Genomic DNA, 25171 nt, shown 5'->3' with positions numbered 1-25171 from the left:
ACCACATGTCACTTGCCTACTGATCTATAGGAACGAGCCCAACTCGGAGATGAATGTAAGTAATTTAATAGCCCTATTTCAATACATTTTTAAGGAGTCCCATGTGAGTGCATTACACAGAGCTTAAAAAGCTTTCAAGCTGATATCCTCCTCAAAGTTAATTTCTGTAAAAACAAAAACTCTAGTTGAAAACAAAAGGGATTATTGTTGTAAGTAGCTGTGCTATTCTGACCCCACAGCTTTTTATTTTTGGGCAGCAGTCAAATTAGTGTTATTTCGAGAGGGGTGAGAGGGAGAGAGGAAGCACTGTACTCCTAAAGCCACGAGCCCATTCCCTCTGTGCTGATTTTAACTGGCGCAGCGCTAGATTGCTGGTCATGGATTAGAATCACAGAGCATGGAAGGAAGCATTTCAACCCATCAAGTCTGTGTCAAGGTAAAGAGCTATCCAATTCACCCCTATCCTTTATTTTGCCCTTATCCCTGCATTGTTTCCTTTACCAAGTGTTGAAAGAAAGTAAAATACTGCATTTGGATAACCCAATTCATAGGTTAGGGATGCCCCTAAACCTTTACAGACAGTGAGGTACTTTTGAAGTATGGTCACTTTTCAATGTTGGAAACATGACAGCTAGTTACCATGCAACGAGGTTTCACATACAGCAAAGTGATGATCACCAGAGGAATCAATTTAGTGATGTTGGATGGGGAAATAATACGTGTCAGTAATGGGGAGAAAACAGAAGCTAACAGTGAAATTTCTAGAAAACCTGAATTTATCATTAAGTCCTAGAGACATACAGTGATTCGGCCCCCCATTTTCAAACTTTGCAGTAGACATCCATCTGGATGCTAAATATGATTGATTAGCATTTTGATTCCAATGCTAATAAATTTTAGTTTTTCCTTTACAAACCAAGATAGTGGTTAATTGTACTGCCATTTCTTTGTTCCTCGTGATTCTCCTGTTTCAAACTGTACGGTGCTTATACAGTATTTGCCTTCACTAATTTTTTAATATTCTTTTACAAGCTTTTACAGTCTGCTTTTATGTTCCTTGTAAGTTCTCTGATGTAGTCTATTTTTCTTCATTTAACCACTGTCTTGTGCTTTTAACTGAATTCATAACTTCCCTCAATCCTCAGGCTTAGTACTTTAGCAACTTTATATGACTCTTTGGTGGGGAGTATTGAGATGAGGAGAGCAAGACCTTCAAGGGATGTGGAAACAATGGTGGAATTTTTCTTTTGTTAATCTTCACATCATTTTTAATTTAAAACTTAGGCCTCCATCACACTATAATAACTTCACAGTTGGTTGGTTACATTTTAATAATGATCTGTAAATATGCTACTGTTGTATATAGCTTCTTTAATATAATGAAAAATTCTCAAGCTTAAGTAAAATCATATCAAACAAAATGCCATCCGGCACAGTGGCGCAGCGGTGGAGTTGATGCCTTACAGCGCCAGAGACTCGTGCTTCATCCTGACCTCAGGTGCTGTCTGAAAGGAGTTTGTACGTTCTCCCAGTGACTACTTGGGTTTGTTCCAGTTTCCTCCTGCAATCCAACGACTAGGTTAATTGATTTTGGTAAAATTGTAAATTGTCCTGATTGTGTGGGATAGTGCTAGTGTACAAGGTAATTGCTAGTCGGTGTGGACTCGGCCGAAGGGTCTGCTTCCACGCTGTATATCTAAAATCTAAAATATTGACACTGAGTCTGGGAGTGGTTTCAGGGTGTGTGATAAAATGTTTGAGCAAAGAGCAGGCTTTAACGATGGAGAGATGACATGGTAGAGAGTTGCAGAGGAATATTTTCAGCATGATTACCCAGTGCTGAGCATTTTAAAAGTGCATAAGAAGCCAGAATTGGAGGGTTGCAGACACCCAGACATCATGTTTGGCTGAATATCAGGAAAACCTTATAATCGGTCTACTTCATACATTCTACACAGAGTTTTAAATGGGAATTCCTTACCTGAATAAACTATTTCTTTCATTCATCAGTTCTCATTCAAAAAGAGAATTGTTGGTTTGAGACGTAGTCATACACTATGGAAATAGGCCCTCCGGCCTAACTCGTCCATGCCAACCAAGGTGACCATCTAAGCTAGTCCCATTTACCTGTGCCTGTCCCGCATCCCTCAAAACCCTTCTCACCCTTGTACTTGTCCACAAAATGCTGGTGTAACTCAGCAGGTCAGGCAGCATCTCGGGAGAGAAGGAATGGGTGACGTTTTGGGTCGAGACCCTTCTTCAGACCTTGTACTTGTCCAACTGTCTTTTAATGTTGTTATTGAATCTGCCTCCTCTGGCAGCTTGTTCCATATACCTACCACTCTCTGTGAAAAAGTTGGCCTTGGTTCCTATTAAATCTTTCCCCTCTCACTTACACATATTGAGGAGAGAGTATGTTGTTCTTAGACGCTAAACTTGCAACTCTGGAATCTGGATTTAAGTATAACCTGATAAATGTAGTCACTTGGCTCTTTGAAGTTTATGTGGCCAGATCCAGGGAGCAGTGAGAGTAAGAACATGGACAAAGGATGTGGGAGTTGTGAAATGCAGAGCAAGCAGACAAGCCGGGCAGGTCTGGCTGGGGTGGTGGGGGTGCCTCTGATGGGGTAAAACTAAGCATGTCTGCTCTCATTCCACCACTCCCACATCCTTCCTGGTCCTCACTCTCAACCACCCACAATCACTCATTGACCAGATAACCTTGTTTACAACGTATCCCAGATTTGCCCTATCAGACACACCCCACCCTCCACCCTCCCTGCATCAAAACAATGTTTGAATGTGGTGAACAATCTGTGAGGATGACACCAAATGACCTGTGTATAGTTAGTAAAGCCAAGAGTGGCCCACAAGAATAAGATCGTTTAGAAAATATGTTTGGTTACAGTCACCAAAAGTGATAGCCATGGCCCATCATGTCCCTGCCAACCGACAAGTACATATCCTATTTGTCAGCATTTGGGTTGTAGGTTTAGATTTATTATTGTCACATGTACTGAGGTGCATGAAAAGCATTGTTTTGCATGCTATCCAAACAGATTAGATATGCCATACTTGGATGCAATTAGTTCAAACTCAAGGGCAATAGATAGAGCAAAGGGGAAGACACAGAGTGTAGAATATAGTTCTCAGCATTGTAGTGCATCAGTTCGTTTGACAAAACCCAATGTCCTTAATTGGGTAGAGGTGAATCAAACCGTACCCTAGCTTATGGAAGGACTGTTCAGAAGCCGGATAACAGAGGGAAGGAAGCTGTTCCTGAGTCTGGTGGTGTGCGCTTTTAAGGCTCTGTACCTTTTGCCGGATGGGAGCAGGGTGAAGAAGGAATGGCAGGGTGGGATGAATCTTTGATTATGTTGGCGGCTTTTCTGAGGCAACATGGTGTAAATGGAGTCAATGCTGGGAAGTTTGGTCTGTGTGATAGACTGGGCTACATCCACAACTCTCTGCAATTTATTGCGATCTTGGGCAGAGCTGTTCCGCAATCAATCTGTGATTCAACACGACAATATGGGTTGCTATGGTGCATCTCTAGGAGTTTGTAAGAGCCTTGTTTGTAAGTTGTAGCTTTCATTGTCTTGACTCGTGCTCATATATATATATATACATAAATATTGTCAAGAGTACCTGCCTCCCCCAATCCCTCGGGCAGTCTCTTGATTGCCAGATGTTGTAAAGGAAGGAAGTCGAACACTTATCAGCTTGTTTTAATCAATAAAACAGCTCTTTATGGATATGAAATTGTTTGGGTATGTGCAGTGAGGAACATAATGATAGCTGATGATTAATGGTTGCTTCATTCTGCTTGTGCTTGATGGAGACTGGTGGACCTGACAGAGCTCTACTCTACCTTTATCAATGCCAAATAAAAGCAGCTTCATAGCAGGCATCTTGTATCGATGATCACCAGAAGCTGCTCCAGTAACAAAGTGAATATTCCGTGCCAGCTAGCCATGTTGATGACAACTGAGCAAACCATTGTGATACAGGGATGGATTGTGCAATTTATAAAGGGTCTTTCACAAATTTTTAGTGCGTAAACGGGAGGATCGAAAGGAGAGTATTTATTTACACTTGGAAACAGGGATTGATAACAGATAATCAATTCCCTCTGTTTATGGGAAACCCAGTCTTATAAATTTGATTGCATATTTTGAAGAGTTAACTAAATATATTAGCTATAGAGCTATACAACAGGCTCTACAATTCAATTAATCCAAACTGGACTAGTTTGGTTAGCTGCCTAACTGAACTAGTCTGGCTTGCCTGTGCCTGGCCAAAATCCCACCAAACATTTCCTATCTATGCACCTGAGCAAATGTTTTTTAAATGTCGTAATGACTAATTTCCCTCCGGGGATGAATAAAGTTTTATCGTAGTATCATATCGTAATTATACCTGTCTCTCCCACTTCCTCGTGAAGCTTGTTCCATGCATCCGCCACCCTCTGTGTGAATAAAATGTGCCTCAAGTCTCTTTTAAACCTTGCCCCTCTTACTGTAAATCTCTGCCCTCTAGTTTTAGACTCTCCTATCCTGGGAAAATGACTGTGGCTATTCACCCTATCTGCTTCCCTCATGATTGTATATACCTCTATAAGGTGTCATTGCAGCCTCCTTCACTCCAAGGAAAAATGACCCAGCCTGTCCACCTCTCCTATTTCAATCCTTTCATAACTGGTAACATCTTCATAAATCTTTCCCGCACCCTTTCCATTTTAACAACAGTCTTCTTCTAGCAGGGTGATGACAATTCTACACAGTACTCCAAATGTGGGCTTACCAATGTCTGTTCAGTTGTAGCACACAGAGAATGAAGGGTGCACTGTGTATCATTTACATTGTATTAATGAAGACAGTGCAGTAAATATGTGCAGACCATTGATGGGAAATGGTCAATCTGAAGAAGGGTTTCGTCCCGGAACATAATTTATCTATTTCTCTCCATAGATGCCGCCTGACTCGCTGAGTTCCTCCAGAACTTTGTTTTTTGCCCTTTTGACTCCAGCATCGCAGTCTCTCTTGTGTGGCATATGGTGCGGGATTCCTTGATTTGTGATATCAGCATGATTTGTTGGAAACATTAATGTATGTAAACCAGCATCTACAGTTCCTTGGTTTGTCTATAATGATTTAGATGTGATTGTAGCAGGTATAATTAGTAATTTTGCAGATAATGCAAAAGTTTGTGGTCTTGTGGTTGGAAAAAAAAATTGTCTTGGGTACAGCTTGATATTTTTCAGCTGGAAAGTTGGACAGAGCATTGCTAGATGGAATTAATTCTGAGGAGTGGGAGGTGATGGATTTTGGCCAGTCAAATTAGAGTCAGACATGCACAGTAAATGGTAGGGCCCTGGGAGTGTTGGTGAACAGAGGGTCTTTGGGATACCAGTTCATAAGTCCTTAAAAGTAGCAGAATGTGCAGATAGGATGGCAAATAAAACATATGGCATGCATGCCTTCATCAACTTCATCACAAAATATAAGTGCAGGGATGTTATGTTACAGCTTTACAGAACACTGGTTTGGCCACAGTTGGAGTATTGTGCAGTTCTGGTTGCCACATTATTGGGAGGATGTGATTGTACTGGAGTGGCTGCAGAGGAGATTCACCTGGATATTGCCTGAATCAAAACACTTCAGTTAAGAAAGATTGGAAAGGCTGGGTTTGTTTTCCCTGGAGCAGATGAGGCTGAGTAGAGAGACCTGACAAAGGTATAGGAAATTATAAGGGGGAGGATATATGGGCTAGATAGTAAGAATCCTTTCTCATGGTGGGGGTGTCCAAGGGTGCATAGGTTTAAGGTGAGAGGTAGGAGGTTTAGAGGGGATCTGAGAGGGGCCTTGGAATCTGGAATGCCTGTCGGAGGAGGTGGTAGTGGAGGCAGAGACTCTCACAAAAGAATCATCAAACCAGTAGAAACAAGGAACTGCAGATGCTGGTTTACACAAAATGACACAAAGTGCTGGGATAACTCAGCGGATCAGGCAGCATCGCTGGAGAACATGCTGCCTGATCTGCTGAGTTTACACCACCTTGTAAAAAAAGATTATGAACCAAATGTGGTAAATGCATCTTGTATAGACAGATAGAATAGTGGCACAGACTCAATAATTCATGACATTTAAGCCTTGCTTGTGAAGATTATTTATTGATGGTCTAATGTTTTTTAATGTAGTTCAGAGTTGGATTTATTAAAAAGTGAGTGTTGGATTAAATCTTCATTTTGCTGTGAATCAGCATTAGCAGCGGTTTCACAACATGTCATATACAGAACTACTGATCATTAATGAACCATCATGGCCCAGTGCATTAAAGATGAACTTTAGCTAGCTTTAACTACATCATGTGTGTTTTGCCATTTAGTTTTAGAATATAATTTGACAGGCTTATATAACCAATACATTTTATAATCCTTAAGACATGGTCAGTAAAATGAGCAGATGGCATTGTAACCAGCTTTCAGTGTGCTATATGAATCCTCTGTTTTGGAACATCAATTCTCTCTAGTTTTTCACGCTTCTCTTTTCCTTCAGTCTCAGAGGGCTGTGAATCTGGGAGGTTGCCCAAAGAAAGACATAGCTCAAAAGGCACAGCTCTTATGTGCCTTTGATTACATAAGAAAATAAACAGCACTTCAAACAAGGGGATGTACAATATTTCCTACTTCAATTAAAATGGGGAATTTATCATGTTCTTTCTCTTTGCCACTGATGTCTAAACATGGTGTCCTGTTTCCTGGAATATGAACTTAATGTGGCACATTCCAGCTATTGCAAGATCACCAATTTCCAACATGACCCGCATTTGAATTATCTCAACCATATTGCACAGAATCTGTCATCCCATTGTCCGGTACTCTTTGGTAGAGTTAAACAACTCAATTTTAGAATTTGAGTTGACAATTTTGTTTCCTTGATTTAAATCCATCTTCCCACTCTCTGTACTCTTCCCTTGCTCTGCACCTTCATGGATCATTGCCTCCTGTTTAGATCCATATTTAATCTTAGCAGCTGTGCTTCCAGCCTGAAGCGCTGGAATTCTCTCTTCTTCCTTTAAGATAGTTCATAAAATTTATGTTTCTGACCATGCATCTGCCCTTAGTTCTCCTCATGCGGATCTGCATTAATATTTTTAAAATGCGGTAATGCTCCTGTGAAGTGCTTGGGATATTTTTGCTCTGATTGCTATCACATACATAGTTCCTGTGGCCTTTTTGTCCCGTGGCTAGTGTATCTAAATTCACCATGCTGGGACCTCTCAGCAGACCAGGCAGCATCCGTGGAAGGAGAAACAGAATCAACATTTCAGGTAAAGACTTGCCAGAACTGGGAAGGAGACAAAGTATCAAGTTGCACGGAAGGGTGTGAACAGGATAAACGGAGCTTCCCTGGGTCCAGGTTACTGTGGGGAAAATCTGCAACTAGTCGATAGGTTAACGGGAAGAGAAAACAGTGGTATGGTAAAGAAAACGATGGAAAAGGGCAGCTGGAGAGTGAGAACATAGATTGAGGAATGCAAGCGTGGTGAAATTCAAGGCTGCTGGACATGTCAAGCAGGTCAGGCTCCACTAAAGGAGAGAGGGATATAACTTGCACGGGTCCATAAACCACCTCCCTAGTCCCTAAAGTTTAAATTACTAAGATAGATATCCAACATTATCATTCACATTATTAACCTACAGGAGAAGTTTTGTTGTAATCTGAATCTTTTGCGACCTCCAGGTAAGATTACTCCTATGCTTTGTTTTGTATTCCTGTTTCATGCCAGTGCTGCACAATAATAACATACTTATATCTGAAACGCAAAAAGGAATCTGCAAGTGTCTACATTAATTTGTTTGACTGTAGATCAAATGCTGGTTTCACTGGATGCAAAGCAAGAATGTAGCTGGAATGAAGTGAGGTTAACTACAGAGTTTCTAAATCATCATTCTTGATTGGAGAGATAGCGTGTATCCCAATCCTTAGAGAGGAAACAAATCTTTCCAAGTAGGAAATCAAAGTAAAGGCCTCTGATTCTACATGCACGTTCAAGTCCTCTGATAACTGTTGCTTCTCTCTCCATGCTCGTACTGCTCACTGCTCATTTAGCCTCCTCTCTCTCCCTGCCTAATATTCCTTTATATTTCCCTATCTTTTCATTTAAATTGTTATTAAATTTAAAGCAGTTGTCCAGCCACGCTCTCCTTTCCCATGTTCCCTTCAGCAAACTCCTGCTATCTTTGAATTGTGATTATTCATGTATTGCAGGCAGAAGCGACAGCTATTTTCTTTCCAGAGGACAGAACTGGGGCCTACAACTTGCCTGCAGTACAAAAATAAAAATGTTTGAGATTTATATTATGAAATCACTGTTATGACCTGGGCAAATTGTTCCTTTCAGCAGAACTTTATTGCCAACATTATCAAATTCATTGTGTTCAGAAATGGAATGATGATAAACTAAATGTCAAATATGCCTGTACACTATGGTTTCTATAGTTTAAAGCAGGGAAATTTAAAAGATATATATCTGACAGTACAATCCATGTTATTAAACCAAGGAATTGGTGGAGTTCCATAGCTGGCATCTGTGTTCCCAAGGTGCTGAAATCACAGTGGTATATACTCTTCTGTGCCTGTGATTAATCTCTAAACATTTCATTCAATTCTGATTAACCAGTGTGCTAGCTTTTGTTTTTCCATGTATTTGGGTTATGAAGCACTGTTTCTGCTGCAGATGGAGCAGTGTGTCCACTTCTGGACACTGCTCCTCGTGGAAGGTGTAAAGGCTTCAAAGCGGTGGCAGGAGGGATTTATTAAAATCCCTACAAGGTTTGCAAGGAGATCTGATAGAGATATTTAAAATCATGAGTGGTATAGAACTATGTAGAACTAAAGCAGTGAAGTGATTTTTACTGTCAGAAGGAGACTATCAGACCACTGAACAGCCCTCCCATAAACTAAGGTGTAGTTCCATCCTTCTAGTCTTCCAACCTACCTCATTGTGGACCTTGCACTTTGTCCCTTTAACTGTAATGCTATAATACTGCAACACTATATTCTGAACTCTGGTATTTTTCTCTTTGCACTGCCTGTTGTACACGTGTATGGCTTGATTGTGCTCGTGTAGTATGATTGACTAGTTGACCCACCTGCACCTCCTCCAACCTCATCTATTGCATCCGCTGCTCTAGATGTCACCTGCACCTCCTCCAACCTCATCTATTGCATCCGCTGCTCTAGATGTCAACTTCTTTACATCGGCGAAACCAAACGCAGGCTCGGCGATCACTTTGCTCAACACCTTCGCTCAGTCCGCCTTAACCAACCTGATCTCCCGGTGACTGAGCACTTCAACTCCCCCTCCCACTCCCAGTCTGACCTTTCTGTCATGGGCCTCCTCCAGTGCCATGGTGAGGCCCACCGGAAATTGGAGGAACAGCACCTCATATTTTGCCTGGGCAGCTTGCAGCCCAGCGGTATGAACATTGACTTCTCCAACTTTAGATAGTTCCTCTGTCCCTCTCTTCCCCTTCCCCTTCCCAGATCTCCCACTGTCTTCCTGTCTCCACCTATATCCTTCCTTTGTCCCGCCCCCCTGACATCAGTCTGAGGAAGGCTCTCGACCCGAAACGTCACCCATTCCTTCTCTCCTGACCTGCTGAGTTACTCCAGCATTTTGTGAATGATTGACTGGTTAGCGCGCAATGCTTTTCTCAATGAACTTGACAATAATAAACCAATACCAACATCCAATACCAAGAATCAAGAACCAGGTGGCCTAAAATGAAAATGGTTGGGAAAGGAACCAAAAATGACACGAGGAAAATGTTTTTTTTAACTCAGGGACTGGAATCCACTGTTAGGTTTAGTGGCAGGCAGAAACAGACTTAATTGTAGTGTTCTGAAGAATGCTGTGTAGACATCTGAATGGAAAGAATTCCTACCATTCGGGAGACAGGGCAGTGGAATGTGGGGCAAGCTGGAGTACTCTTGCATAAAGCTAACATGGACTTGATAGTCCAAACAGCTTCCTCTGTCCATATACTATTTTGTGCTTTCATATATACTCTAAACCAATTTTCAGTTTACATGTTTGAGCCGAGCTGATGAACATCAGCAGCCTCTTTAACTGGAAATGCTTCAACATTGAGCACTATTTTCACCATATGTCAGCTAGCAGGTGCAGAGTTTCTAATTGACTCTTTTCACTATGTGTGAAGAAGTTGAGTCTCATTGTAGAACCCTAAATGTCAATTTGTCCATGGTGTTAACCTTGTGTTGATGAGGTACAGATTCACAGATACCCCCAGCCTTCTCAATAGCCCTCTTTTGGGTGCCACATTGTGTTGTGAGGTTTTGACATTGTATGGGGATACAGCAACTCGTGGAATGCTGCTCTCTCCTGATATCCCCATGTAAGCACCTCCTAACATGGAAGCTATCTGGAGTGAGGGCACTAATGTGAGCGAATTGGTATCCTGACCGACAGCCACTAATTCACCACTGACCTAACCTTGGGGCAGTCTGGTCTGTTTGCTTCAATCTTGTTTTGCCCATGTGCTTCCAACCATTGGAACATCTGCCAGCTTCCTGGGCATAATTACCAAAAGAAGCAGAAATAAGCACTCCAGGAACCCCAGGAGACACTTGCCCTATAAATTCACAGATGTGCTTTTAGAATTTCAGCTCTAAGCATACAAGCAATGTTGAATCACGGGAAATAGATATTCAGAACAATTTATTTTGTGCTGTAAGCTATCCACATGTGACTAAAAATTAACTGTGGGAACCTTTGGATACAACCACACATTCATTTTACATTTTAAAAGTGAAAATGCTTTTCATGCTGCACAGAAAAGTCAGCTGAGGGGAAAAATAAGGGAATATATGGGACAGAAATTTGGTCTGAAGGAAAGCTTTAAAGGAAGCTGGTTGTGGGAGTGGAGGGGATGGTGATGCTGCAGAGGCTGTGCAGTTTATGGAGGGAATTCCAAAGTGCGCACAGGTCAGATTGTTGAATCTATTGAAGTAGAATTTTATCCTTGTACATGTGCAACGCAGTATGTGTCTGAACGTCAGTTCTACTGAAGTCAACATTGGTGCCCCCAAGATGTGTAGAAAAAAAACCTGCAGATGCTAGTTTAAATCGAAGGTAGACACAAAATGCTGGAGTAACTCAGCGAGTCAGGCAGAGAAGGAATGGGTGACGTTTTGGGTCGAGACCCTGAGTTACTCCAGCATTTTGTGTCTACCTTCCCAAGGATGCTTTCTCAGCCCCCTATTATATTCCCCATTATACTATATTATACACTCACGACTGTGTAGCCAAGGACCAAGAGTCAAGTGTGTTTTATTGTCATCATCTTTTTCAGTGTTATATATCGATCTAAATGTTATACCTTTATCTGTGCACGGCTTGATTGCATTCATTTATAGTTTTTTTTAATGACTGGGTAGCAAGTAAACAAAAGCTTTTCACTGTACCTCGGTGGATGTGACAAGGTAGATGTGTCAATAATAAACTAAACCAAACTAAAATAAGTTGGAACTAGATTCCTGAAGCAGGGTGCCAGAGAGAAGTGGATATGTGCAGACAAATTAGTGAATGCCGCATGGACAGCTGTCTGTTAAAAGAATGAGGTTTCAAGGGCAGGCTGTCGGGCTGCTGAGACTAAGGAGGGAAGTAAATTGGAAGAACCATAATATGGACTTGCTAAATCCGGGTGATCCCTGCAGATAGGGCATAATGCAGAACAGTAATGATAAGCTCAGTGTACATCAGTGAAAATCAATCTCTCGATTTTCACAGAGACCACCAGCTTTCAAAGGAAGCTGGCTGTGCTCAGTACACATTAAGACCAGCCAGACGGCCCTATTGGGTGTAATGTGGAATGAATGGTGCTGGTATTATATTTCTCATTGAGGCCCTGATGGGGGGGAGTCTCCATATGGTCATTTGTGTGGGGGTGGGGGTGGGGGTGGGGGTGGGGGTGGGGGGGGAACGGGCCACTCTGAGCCGTGTAGCATTGTCGGTTAGCCTGGATTTTACTGGAGTGACTCCAGTAATGTTGGCAGCTGTCAGATGCAGGAACTGCTCTCGAGCTGTACCGCTAATTCATGAACAATGCTATGAAAGGCCGTTTCAAAATGCTCCTCACATAATGCGCACATTTTTATGACAAGGATGTTTCTTTTTTTTTAACCAAATAATGGCTGGCTTATGGATGGTGAGGCATGTGGAAACTGATGTGACTCAGTAAGCACGGCTGTGTCGTCTAGGATTTCTGGCAGCAGTTGCACACGAGAAATGTGGATTCACTAATCCGTTATTGTACAGGAAATCAAAGTATACTAACACACATGGTGCACAGGGTGGTTTATATTTCTGGTGTGCAGTCATTGGAAAATATGTAGAATGCTATGACAATAATTCCCATGGAAGCTCCATCTGCTCTGAGGGTCTCTTCCTCCAAAACGTCATGCCAAATTCATCTTGTGTTTAAAAAATAATATGGAAATGTTTATATATGTAAAGATTTATAATAAACATTTTAATGTCTAAGTTTTCTGCGCATAACTCAGTATGCAAACAACAGGGCAATTTGAAGTTATGCCTAGTAAGGACGTACCATTACTCCCAACAGGAGCTGAATTTTAATTTCTCATCAGAAAATGATGAAATCTTTATCCAGATCAATTCTTGAGGTTTGAGGCAATATTGCTGGGATTCTCTTTTGATTTGGTTATTTTGAAATCACACTTATTTGTCTCAAATTCAATTCAAAATAATAAACATCATTGTCATATGAAAAATCATGGAGTATTGTAGGGCATTGTAAGAATGAAAGAACAGTACAGGAACAGGCCCTTCAGCTCACAATGTTTGTGCCAATTTTAACTAATCCCATCTGCTTTTAACTAATCTCTTTCTTGTCTGTTCGTGTGCCTGTCTAAATGCCTTTTAAACATTGCTATTGCATCTACTTCCACCTCTTCCCTTCCCACCCATGCCCCCCCCCCCCCCCCCCCCCACCTCCCCTTCCCCCTCCACGGCATGTTTCAGGCACCTATTGCTCTCTGTTTTGTTTTAAATGCTTCATAAATAGCCCTATATCCTTTGAACTTTTCCCCTCACCTTAAATCTATACCGTCCAGTATTTGACATTCCCCCCTGGCGAAAAGTCTCTATCCTAACTATGCCTTTTATAATTTTATACATTTCTTTCGGGTCTCCTCACAGCCTCCAATGCACCAGAGCAAATGATCCAAGTTTGTCTCAATTTTGCTTTTAGCTAATACTCTCTAGTCAGTGTAACATTCTGGTGAATGTTGTGTGTGCATGTGTCCTTGTCCCTGTTTATTTCATACACAGCTCAGTAACGAAACGACCTAGAAATCTGAAAATTTGCATGCAACTTAGGTTCAGCATAGGTATGGTTACTGCACCTTCATAGGCCCAAGGGAGGGGCCTTAACTTATTTTTTTTCTCATTGGATATTAAAAAAAATTAGCTCTATATTTGAGGTACTAAATACTTGGTTGAATCTGATCTAAGTACTTGTGTTCCACCTGAACCATAAAGAGATTGAAAATCTCTGCACCGAGTTTCCGCGGGAGATTATATAAACATGTTAGATGAATATATCTGAGAGAAAGACATTGGTGCGATGCCAAGGAAATGCCTTAGATACTATTACAGAGACTGTGCACAATGACCAAGGAATCATTTGTTTTGGTGGAATGGGGAAAACTTTACTCATTAATGTACTTTTGGCGAAAGTTCAAAGACAAAAGGTGATTGTCCTGGGCATGGCATCACCAGGAATAGCTTCAACACTTTTGATGGAAGTTCTGCACATTCTGCTTTAACACTCCCTTCAAATTTGACACTTGTAGAGTCCCCAACATATAAAATCGGGGAACTGAAAAGGAAAAAAATTCCAAGAGATTGTAAACTTGCTGTGTGGGATGAATATACAATAGCTCACAGAATAGTCACAAATTGGATAAAATGTTGCAAGATCTTGATCACAAAAATCAATTAATAGGAGATGTTACTGTAGAGCTAGCTGCAAATGTCTGCCAAACACTACCAGTAATCCCCTACTCCCAATTCCTCCGTCTACGCCACATCTGCGCCCAGGATGAGGTTTTCCATACCAGGTCATCGGAGATGTCCTCATTCTTTAGGACACAGGGATTCCCCTCGTCCTTTATAGATGAGGCTCTCACTGGGGTCTCCTCGACATCCCGCAGCTCTGCTCTTGCTCCCCCTCCAACCATTCGTAACAAGGACAGAGTCCCCCTTGTCCTCACCTTCCACCCCATCAGCCGTCGCATAGAGCATATAATCCTCCAACATTTTCACCACCTCCAACGGGATCCCACTACTGGCCACATCTTCCCATCTCCACCCCTTTCTGCTCTCCGCAGAGACCGTTCCCTCTGCAACTCCCTGGTCAACTCATCCCTCCCCACCCAAACCACCCCCTCCCCAGGTACTTTCCCCTGCAACCGCATGCGATGCAACATCTGTCCCTTTACCTCCCCCCTCGACTCCATCCAAGGACCCTGACAGTCTTTCCAGGTGAGGCAGAGATTCATTTGCACCTCCTCCAACCTCATCTACTGTTCCAGGTGTCAACTCCTGAACATCGGCGAGACCAAGCTCAGGCTTGGCGATCGTTACTCTGAACACCTCTGCTCAGTCCGCCTCAACCTACCTGATCTCCCTGTTGCTCAGCATCTTATCTGCCCCTCCCATTCCCAATCTAACCTTTCTGTCAACCTAACTTCAAATAGCCCTTGCGTTCCCTCTCTCTCCTTCCCCTCCACCTTCAAGTTCTCCCACCAGTCTTACTGTCTCCGACTACATTCTATCTCTGTCCCGCCCACTCCCCTGAAGAAGGGTCTCAACCCGAAACGTCACCCATTCCTTCTCTCCAGAGATGCTGCCTGTCCCGCTGAGTTACTCCAGCATTTTGTGACTACCAGTAATTCCACATGGTACTACAGCCATTGAATTGTAGTAAAGCTTCATATATCTTGAAAATTGTTAGCCATTTTCCCTGAAAACTAACGTGAGTTTCTTTGACGGGCGATCCATCTGCGAGAAAGTTTATTTCAAATTTACCCAATTAAGGAAATTATATACAAAGCCACAGCAGCCACAGTTTTGATGAAAAATGTGCCCCAAATTGTTACCTCACCATGATCTATTTTCCCAAATGTCTCTCAACGCTATAAGAATTACCAAATGATCGCATGAAAGGACAATATCACCACCAAAACGTTACACAGCGCAGGCCATGAATAAAGCTTTCTTTTGAAGCTTTATGGATAACCTGTACAATATAAATCTATTGATAGTGCGACAGACGAATGAGGCTCTGCATTTCTTGAATTTTTAAACTCTCGATCACCACCTGATGTGTCACTGCATAATCATGAAAGACAGAGCATCTTCAGGAATTTGGATCCACCCATACTATGGAGTGGCACAAGATTATCAACTTTCCAAATTATCAGTTCTACAAATTACTGCTGTAGGCAATTAAGACTAGAATAATGACTGAATGCTGAGGGGGCAAAAAAAAATCTTCATCTCTAGGAAACCACTACCTTTATCTTTATCATCTGATCTACCTTTTCAATTCAAGTGACTCAGTTCCATGTTCAACGCAGCTCAAGAACAATTACTGGAAGTTGATGGCTTCAATCCTGAAACTCAAAGCCTTACCATTGTCAGCTTGGTGTTGAAGATAAAAATAGCTTTTGCATTTTTACATCAGATTCAAAAATGAAATTTGTGCCGTAGGGCCTGTTCCTGTGCTGTATTGTTAAGTTTCTAAACAGTTCAGCACCTGGACAATGAAAGGCCTAGATAGAGTTGATATGGAAATAATGTTTCCAGTAATAGGAGAGTCTAAAACCAGAGAGTGCACAATTGCAGAACAAAGGGACATACCTTCATTTTAGGGACATTTATTTCGTCAGAGGGAGGTGAATTTGTGGAATTTATAGCCATGGATGGCTGTGGATGCCAAGACATTGAGTATTTTTACAGCAGAGATTGATAGGTTCTTGATTAATAAGGGTCTCAAAGGTTACGGGAAGAAGGCAAGAGAATGGGGTTGAGAGTGTAAAATAGATCAGCCATAATCAAATGGTGGAGTAGACTTGATGGGCTGAATAACCTATTTTTTCTCCTATGTATTCGGGTCTTGTTATGGTCTTTACAGTTTTGCTATAATTTTTTCTGGGACATTTATAACTTGAGAGTAAAGAAGTATTTTAGTGCCAAGTTTGATTTTTCTATTCACTCGTTGCAGCTCTGGTTCTGATTGATTTGTCAGTTTGCTGTTCCAGCCTTTCTGGTCTGCCAGTGTCTAATGATTTGATCTTACCCTTCCATTTCATCAGAGCAATGACACCTTCTGTAGTGCAATTTTTTAAAAACAAGTCTGTGTTTTATGGTCTTAAATCTGGTGTTTTATGGTCTTAAACATACTAATGGTGAAATTCCCAGGCTGTGTTGTGTGCCAGTGAAACGAACTGACAGAGGATTGGTGTTGCATGTGGCAGAGTATGAGAGAAGTCTCAGTTTTGCCAGCTCATACTGGGTTTTCATCGACAAACATTAATATCCTTGTTTGCAACTCTTGCGCATGTCCTCGTTTCACCTTAAAGCAACTTTCTCCAGCACCATCTGACTTCTGAGAGCTTGACATTTCTGGACGGGGCCATTCTTCAGTAATGGAGCAGAGGGGAGAAAGCTGGTAGAGAGGTGGAGGTGGGCAAGAACTGGCAAATGATAGATGGATTCTGGTGAGGAGAGGTCATATGGCAGACTAGTCAGGTGGAAGAGAAGGGTGAGGATTTTGTGTTGTCAGCGATGCCCAACAGGATTATAGTCTAGAAACAAACAACTGTTGATGCTGATTAATACACAAAAGAACAAAAGAGTTGGGGTAGTTCAGCGGGTCAGGCAGCATCTCTGGAGAACATGAATAGGTGATGCTTCAGGTCGAGAATCTTCTTTGGACTGATTGTAGGGAGGGAGAAGAAAGCTGGAAAAGAGGATTCCATAGTTCCGCTGATAATAATTTAATTATAAGACAATAACTGCAGATGCTGGTACAAATCAAAGGTATTTATTCACAAAATGCTGGAGTAACTCAGCAGGTCAGGCAGCATCTCAGGTGAGAAGGAATGGGTGATGTTTCGGGTCGAGACCCTTCTTCAGACTGATGTCAGGGGGGCGGGACGAAGGAAGGATATAGGTGGAGACAGGAAGATAGAGGGAGCACAAATTATTGGTGAGGGACATTAGGAGCGAGGATGTTTTTTCTTATTAAGACTAAAATGATTGCTTTGAAAATATTAAGGTTCCTTTTCTCAGCTGCTGCTTGCAGTCAGAAATTAAATGTCTCCTTCTTGTACCACAGCAACAGTTGCAGTCCTATGTGGTGTGGGTCAACTCCCAATTGAAGAAAAAGCCTGGATTGAATCCAGTGCAAGACTTACGGCAAGACCTGCGGGATGGAGTGGTGCTGACACATCTTGTGGAGATCGTGGGTCAGTATATGCAAGTTATGTCCATCTGTGTCTCGACTTGGAACATTTTAAATTATGTCTTACATTCCAGATATTTTGATAACCATGTCCTTGCATTGGGATTTACAGTGATGGGTTTTTGAACAATTACTAACCAGAAGTTTTCAATGACGGAGACCAGGAAGAAATTGTCACACTTAAAGAATTAAGGATTAAGAGTTATTGAATATTCCCATTCATTTTCCCACTTGTGCAAAAATATTGTTTGCAAGTAGCATGAGGATATAATATTTTGGTGAAAACAAGGAACTGCAGATTCTGGTAAACAAAAAAAGACACAAAGTGCTGGAGTAACTCAGCCGGTCTGACCTGTGCCGCTGAGTTACTCCAGCACTTAATATTTTGAAATATTGGAATGTTAGTTTTTAAGAGAGGGAAGTTCCCTTGGCAAATAAATTACTAACTGTAGGTGAGCTGCTGTCAAAGACGAGTGCTTAGTAAACCAAGGCAGCAGAGAGAAATCCAAATGACAGCAACATTGATTCAGATCTGAGAACAAGATGAGTGTAGGATATGTAATTAAAAAGTAAAAGGCAAAACATCTGGTAGATATATTTTAAAAATGTGCAAGAAAACGTGTCTTCATTTAAAGTTGACATTGCATATTTATTAATATAAAGCTAATTTTAAGTACGGTTCTTTATCTCAGCTTGTGACTCCATCCGATGTGAAGATTGAGATTTGGACAATTTTGACAGTATTGCATGTGACAGACTTCTGTTATTGTGAAGAGATGTCTGTTGGCATTTTTAAGCAAGTGTCACGGGCTGTTATCTTTTGTTTGACTTGGAGGTTAGAACAGGTGGTTGTGTCAGAAGCCTGGGGCTTGAGATATTTTACATATATATATATATATATACGTTATGAAAAAATATTGCCATTGATATGTGAATTTTATTATTGATGATAATTTGTTTTGCTTTATTCTGTCGTAAAGCGGGTGAGCGACTCAGTGATGTTTGCCTCAACCCCCGCAGCCAGAAGGAAATGAAGGACAATGTGGAGAAAGTGCTCCAGTTCATAGCCTCCAAAAAGATTCGTATGCACCAGACATCAGCTCGTGGTGAGTCTGCAGCAACTTCCCTTTATAGTAAAGCCTTTAAGGTTTAAAAAAGAACGTTCCAAGGCACTTCAGAGAGATGTAGAAAACCGTCGTGACTGGAAGAGGAGTACAGGAGTGGGCTGGCCAGAAGTGGTATTTAAAGGGGATTGAGTCAGAAGTTTAGGCTCGAAGACTCGAGTCTAAGTGGCCGAAACAGTGGTCATCCACGATGATGCAAATGGAGAGGTTGGGGGTGATCTGCGGTCAGCAATGCTCAGAAGAACTTTCTGGGAAGGGGAGGTGTTTGGAGGACGTGAACCGAGACAGTGAAGGAATGAAAAAATTAAAGGGCATTTGCATTTGCCGGGCACAAATGTGGACGAGCACATTTGGGCACAATGGGTAAGTGGTACCTGGTGTATAATATGAACAGGCCTGCCCTGGATTTAACTGAGTGTAAATTTGGTTGAGGATGGATAAAATTATTGAGAACTGTAGTCTAACAGCAAAATACTGTAGATGCTAAAAATATGAAAATAAACATGCTGGAAATGCCCACCACTTCATAATTCCTGGTAGTCATCTTAACTGACCCAGGCACTGGTCTGCGATCAGTTTGTGCGGCTTCACTTCCAGCTGTAAAGTGCTGATGGGACTGTTATCTCAAGTGTGATGTCTACCACAGTTGCTGGCAGTGACAGGAGCATCGATTTCAGCTGATGGATTTATTTATTTGTAGTTATTTTGAGAGAGAATGTTACAGTATCCTTCATTATTGTGGGGATAACAATTTGCATTGCTGATTTTATAAATGAATTAGGTATACCTTTCATCATGAAAGCCAATTTATTTAATTATAACATTGGTAATTAGTATGAAGCTTTCTCTGACAATGGAAATAATTGGCAGCCAACTAAACAGTCAAATCGTGGCTTTAGGGCAAGGGCTGTCTGCATATATCTTCACATTATTCCCGTATAGCCACGAGTTCAAGGGAAACTGGATCGTTCTTGTTCATCCCGTACAATTGATATAGATTTATTATGAGAAGGAAATGTTAAGAAAAGAAAGTCAAGGGTTACTGTACCTAAATTTTGTTAATTTTTATTGATTGAACAGACATCGTTGAAGGGAACTTGAAATGTGTGATGCGACTGATTCTGGCTCTGGCAGCTCACTTCAAACCATCTGGTGTTAGATCAGCCAGCCAGAGGTCAGCAGCAGCCCTGGGGAGCAAGTCCTCTGTTCCACTGGACAATCACCGGCCGCTGTCTGCGACGGCCATGGTGCAGAATGCTGCCGCCGCTCTCGCTGAGGCCCGCCACGATGCTTCCCGCTCTGGACGGGAGGTGTTCCGCTACAAGCAGGAGATTCCCAGGTGAGACCCGGTTCTGTGGTGTTGCATTCCAGTGATTCCACGGCATCTAGTGTAAGAAAATAACTGCAGGTGCTGGTACAAATCGAAGGTATTTATTCACAAAATGCTGGAGTAACTCAGCAGGTCAGGCAGCATCTCAGGAGAGGAATGGGTCTCGACCCGAAACGTCACCCACTCCTTCTCTCATGAGATGCTGCCTGACCTGCTGAGTTACTCCAGGATTTTGTGAATAAATACCATGGAATTTAGTGGTACTTCAATATCGCATTTGGTGTTTTGATATGAGGCTGTAGGATAGTCCATGCATTGGAAAATACAATTGCTCAGCATTCCTTGTATGATGGCAATTGAATCTGTAAGAAACAAGCGTCTATGCACTTTGTGACATTGAACAGCTGTAAAGAATAAACTAACCAACATATTTCTAGCAGACAATATATTCTTTTTAGGGTGGTTTGTGTGTGAATCAGAAATTGCTTTTCACTGTCTTTTTTTTCTTCTGCCTTAAATATATGTTTATAAAGGAATAGATCCTCTTGCCTCAGTTGCACTAGTGAAAGCAAAGAGCCATTGCTTGTCCTTTCCAGTGAAGACGTAAGCACGAGGGCTAAGGCCCTACTCCAACCAATTCTTGCTGTGCAAAATAGGATTGGCTGGGGATTGGCAGATTTTCACTGACTAAATCTCTCATTTGTCCTTTCATTGAATTCATGTTTGTCAAGTTGATTGTGTTCTCATCTGTGAAGATAGAATCAAACTATTTCCTTCAAAAGCAAACAATGCTGGAAAAAATTCAGACTTGGCAGCATCTTTGGAAGAAGAAACCTTTCGGCTCTGTTCTGAACAGCATCTTTAGATTTATTGGAGATTTCTAACATCAACAGTTCAGTTTTGCTTATCAAAAGATTTGCTTACTCGCTGTGCCACTTCTTTGTTTCCTGTTAAAAGTTCTGAAAGAAAATCACCTGCATTTGTCTTTATTATTTTTCTTTCTGCATACATGTGGAAGATTTTGCAGTTCACTTTATGTTCCTTGCAAGTTTTCTGTCATGTACTTATTTTTCCCTCTCTATTCCAGTGTTGCATTTAAGGAGAATTTGATCTGCACAGGCATCATTTGGGACATGCGTTAATGAAATGATGGACTTTAAATGTAGGAAGGAACTACAGATGCTGGCTTACACCGAAGATAGACACAAAATGCTGGAGTAACTCAGCAGGTCAGTCAGCATCTCTGGAGAAAATAAATAGGTGATATAGATCTGGAGCAGGGTCTCGACCCGAAACCTCGAAACCTCACCTATTCCCTCTCTCCAGAGATGCTGCCTGTCCCGCTGAGTTACTCCAGCTTTTTGTGTCTATCTTCGGTGACATTTCAGGTTGAGACCTTTCTTCAGACTCAGGAGTTCAGGATTTGAAAGTTAGTTTGGGTATACTGTACCCCAAGCCCAGCATGGTAGGTTGAAATAGCGGCTTTAAAATGTGGTCTTTGGGACTCTAAAAAGAAGCATACAGAAAATGAACTGAGAAGTGTTCACGTTTCCTCCACTGGTACAGATAATACTAGTGTGACACAAATCAATTTTGATCCCTTCCGGCTGCAGGTAATATTCCCAGTGAATAGTTTGTGAATCTGCAGCCCACGGTGCCCTCTGCTGGCTGTTTTCATGTTAACGTAAACTGCAGCATTGAATGTTGAATTTTTTTGCAGCTTAGTATTTAGCAAGAATTCCAAGAAAATGTGGTGAATTCTGGGAAGGTGAAATTAAAACAGAAAATACTGGAAATACTCAGCAGGTCAGGCAGCATTTGTGGGGAAAGAGACAGAGATAACATTTCAGGTCAATGATTTTTGTTTTAAAGCAAAGTAACAGAATTTGTAGACACAAGGAACCTTGCATAGAACTCAAAGTGCTGGAGTAACTCAGCAGGTCAGACAGCATTTCTCGAGAATACAGATGTGACATTTTGGGACACTTCTACTGTGGTTGTAGTGGGGGAAAGACAAAGCTGGAAAAGAGGTGGGGGGGGGGGGACAAAGCCTGCGAGGGATATGGGTGGAAGAGGATGGGGGCAAGGACTGGTTGGTGGAGTAGTGGGAGGATGGGCGCACACCTGGGTCAGGAAAGGAGGTGCGGGGAGGGGAGGGGGACGAAGAGGGGGAGAAAACAAAGAGGTGAGATCATGCCTAAAATTGGAGAATTCATTGCACATACCCTTAGGTTTTAAGCTACTCAAGCAGAATATGAGGTGCTGTTCCTCTAGTTTGTGTGTGGCCTCACTCTGGCAATGGAGTAGACCGAGGACAGAAAGGTCAGTGTGGGAATGGGAAGGGGAGTTAAAATGGTTAGCAACTGCGAGATCCAGCAGGCCTCGGCGGACCAAGCATGAAATGGTCACCTAGTCTACTCTTTGTCACACCGATGTAAAGGAGGGTACACCGGGGGCACTGAATGCAGTGGATGAGGTCAGGGAGCTGCATGTGAATTTCTTTCTCACTTGGAAGGTTTGCTGAGGTTCCTGGATGAATGTGAGAGAGGAGGTAAAGTACCTGGACAGGGTACGGTTTGGGTGGGAAGAGATGAGTGAGTGAAAGAGTTGTGGAGAATGTGGTCTCTTTGGAAAGCGGCAAAGGGTAGGGATGGTTTAAGCATCAGGGATTCCCATTACAATAACTTTTATTTGGGGAAAATAAGTTCAATGGGGAAGTTGGTGACACCGAGAGTAGGGGCCTGGCAGAGTTGTGTGAACTGAAGGTGATGGGTGACCTCTGCCAAGCAAAGGGCTATCCTGGCGTTTCTCAGGCAATGGTTTCATTGTTTTCTCTCCATGTACTTACCAACCCGATGCCTACTTCCACATTTACCATTTTGTGAATTTTGAAATCTGTTGAGAAATTGGAAGAGGTTCTGCTATTTAGATTTGCATTAACCAATGACCGTCTTTTCTGTTGTAGCTGTGATGAGGAAATGAGCAGTCGTTCCTGGAGCGTTCGAGCAATGGTGAAACAGTACGAGGGGCAGCAGATACCTGTATCACCACCACTCTCACCAAGGTAATCGATGTACTGCTTTCTTAGTTTCACTCTCGGAGCTTGGCTCCTTCCATTTCTGCCTGTGTATGGATCCAGTTAAATGTGCTAATCATTCCATTGTGGAACTCGCAGGAATTTCAATGTTTTATGAAACTGGTCAGTGAAAATTGTTTTTCTTATCTGGATTTTAAAAAACATGCATGTTGTGAAGAATCATTTAAAAAAGGCGGAACTTTGCATACAATTTAATGACACAAGCGTCTGAAATATTTCCATATGGAATACTGAAGTTTGACGATAAGGTAAAAATATTCGGTGGCCTATAACACCATGGCATCAGAAACTGCTGAGAGTGATTCTCTTTACTCCTGCTGTGGGAAATTGATGTCTGCGTGTATTGCGTGCATCTGTCTAAACTTTGACATGAACCTGAAACATTCCCATGACACTGTTGAAGTGTCGGGGAATTGCATACCTCATATCAGACAATATTTATCCCACAGCTACATTTCGAATGTAAATGATCCAGTCACTTATCCAGTAGCTGTTTGTGTGGCCTTCTACATATATTGATGGTATTACTGCACTTCACTGGGTTGCAATGGTGTCAGACTCATAGAGTGATACTGCGTGGAAACAGGCCCTTCGGCCCAACCTGCCCACACCGGCCAACATGTCCCAGCTACACTAGACCCACCCAAAGATACTAGAGGAACTAGATAGACCACTCAACCCTAAAAACCGTAGCGCCATTTTAGTAAGCAGAAACTTGCAGAAACATTTTAAAAGAAAAATAACAAACATCTGTGAATTGATAGATGAGATATATTCTGCATTTTAATGGTATCATCACACATACCGTTCCCCCAAAACACTGATTACACTGCGAGAGGCATAACGAACGGCGGGGTTTTGCCTACTGAAATGGCTCCTTTGCGTACTGCACTTCAGTATAGGCGATTTCAACGGAGTGGTCCATCTTGTTCCTCTAGTATCTTTGGTCCCACCTGCCTGCATTTGGCCCATATCCCTCCAATATAAATATCTTATGTGTAATCCATTGTAACCAGACTTAAGAAGTTAGCTATGAAGCTATGAAAATAGCTATGAAGTACTAGCATCGTCCCGGCATTGTGAATGGTGCTATAAGGCAGCAAGCGTTTTTATTCTTGATGTCCATGTGTCGATTCACTTCCAGCATTAGTCAGTCCCTCAATAGTGACCAAAGATGCAGAAATCAGCTGACCTATTTATCCAACCCCACCTCCCTTAATCTGGAGCAGTGGTACTGAATGTAGCAGCTATGTTGTAGATGGGTTGGTGGAACCTGCTACTGTCCTGGTATGTGAGCCTTGGCTAACCTGTGATAAACTCAGTGAATTGTTGGTGGAATCCCATCGCACTTCGAACTCTTGTAACTCTGAAACCAAACTCTAACCCAGATTTAGTGCATCTGAGTATTAAATAAAATCATAGTAATAACATACTATGCTATTTTTAGTGTTACGGTCAGTAAAGTTTATCTATAAGCACATGTTAGAGGCTTGTAAAAGTTATATATAGAGGTAATTAGAAGTTGGGCAAAACAGTCAAATGCAGAAATATATCATTAAATCTTCAAAGATGGGAGAATTTTGCTAAAATAACTGGATTCTCTTGATTTAAATGTTCTTTTTGAGGTTGCACATGGTCTGACCTGATGTAACCATTTTTGGGGGAATCATGTTCGGAGGTGGATGGTGGGGAGGTGGGAGGAGGGATAGTCGGAGATGGGGGGGTGGATGGTTGGAGGTGGGGGAGGTATGGTCGGAGGTGAGCATTCAAGGACACAACAGATTGGAGCAGGAGACTGCTGAACCAGCAGGATGAACACTGGACTGACATTGTGCGAGGCGTGGTTATGAAGCCGTTAATCCAAGCTGGATTACATTCATGAACCGTATGTTGCTAGTGTATACCCAGCAATTACTTGGAAAAGATAATTACTTGGATTGTATTTGTAAGAAAATAACTGTAGATGCTGGTACAAATCGAAGGTATTTATTTCACAAAATGCTGGAGTAACTCAGCAGGTCAGGCAGCATCTCAGGAGA

The 25171-nt window shown here is 42.0% G+C and overlaps 1 protein-coding gene across 3 annotated transcripts in view; it reads left to right on the top strand.

The window, feature by feature from the left end:
- Window positions 1-25171, top strand: part of LOC144608662 (dixin-like) — an 86364-nt gene that overhangs the window by 18996 nt on the left and 42197 nt on the right. For all 3 annotated transcript variants that reach the window (XM_078426649.1, XM_078426647.1, XM_078426648.1), the window contains 4 exons: window positions 17456-17585; window positions 18562-18687; window positions 19786-20044; window positions 23001-23099. In XM_078426649.1, coding sequence (XP_078282775.1) covers window positions 17456-17585; window positions 18562-18687; window positions 19786-20044; window positions 23001-23099 — 614 coding nt within the window. The remainder of the gene's footprint in view (window positions 1-17455; window positions 17586-18561; window positions 18688-19785; window positions 20045-23000; window positions 23100-25171) is intronic.

This window comes from Rhinoraja longicauda, chromosome 32, assembly GCF_053455715.1.
Source record: "Rhinoraja longicauda isolate Sanriku21f chromosome 32, sRhiLon1.1, whole genome shotgun sequence".
Lineage (NCBI taxonomy): Eukaryota > Metazoa > Chordata > Chondrichthyes > Rajiformes > Arhynchobatidae > Rhinoraja > Rhinoraja longicauda.
The sequence above is the reverse complement of the archived record's forward strand: the minus strand, read 5'-3'. Positions and strand labels throughout refer to the sequence as shown.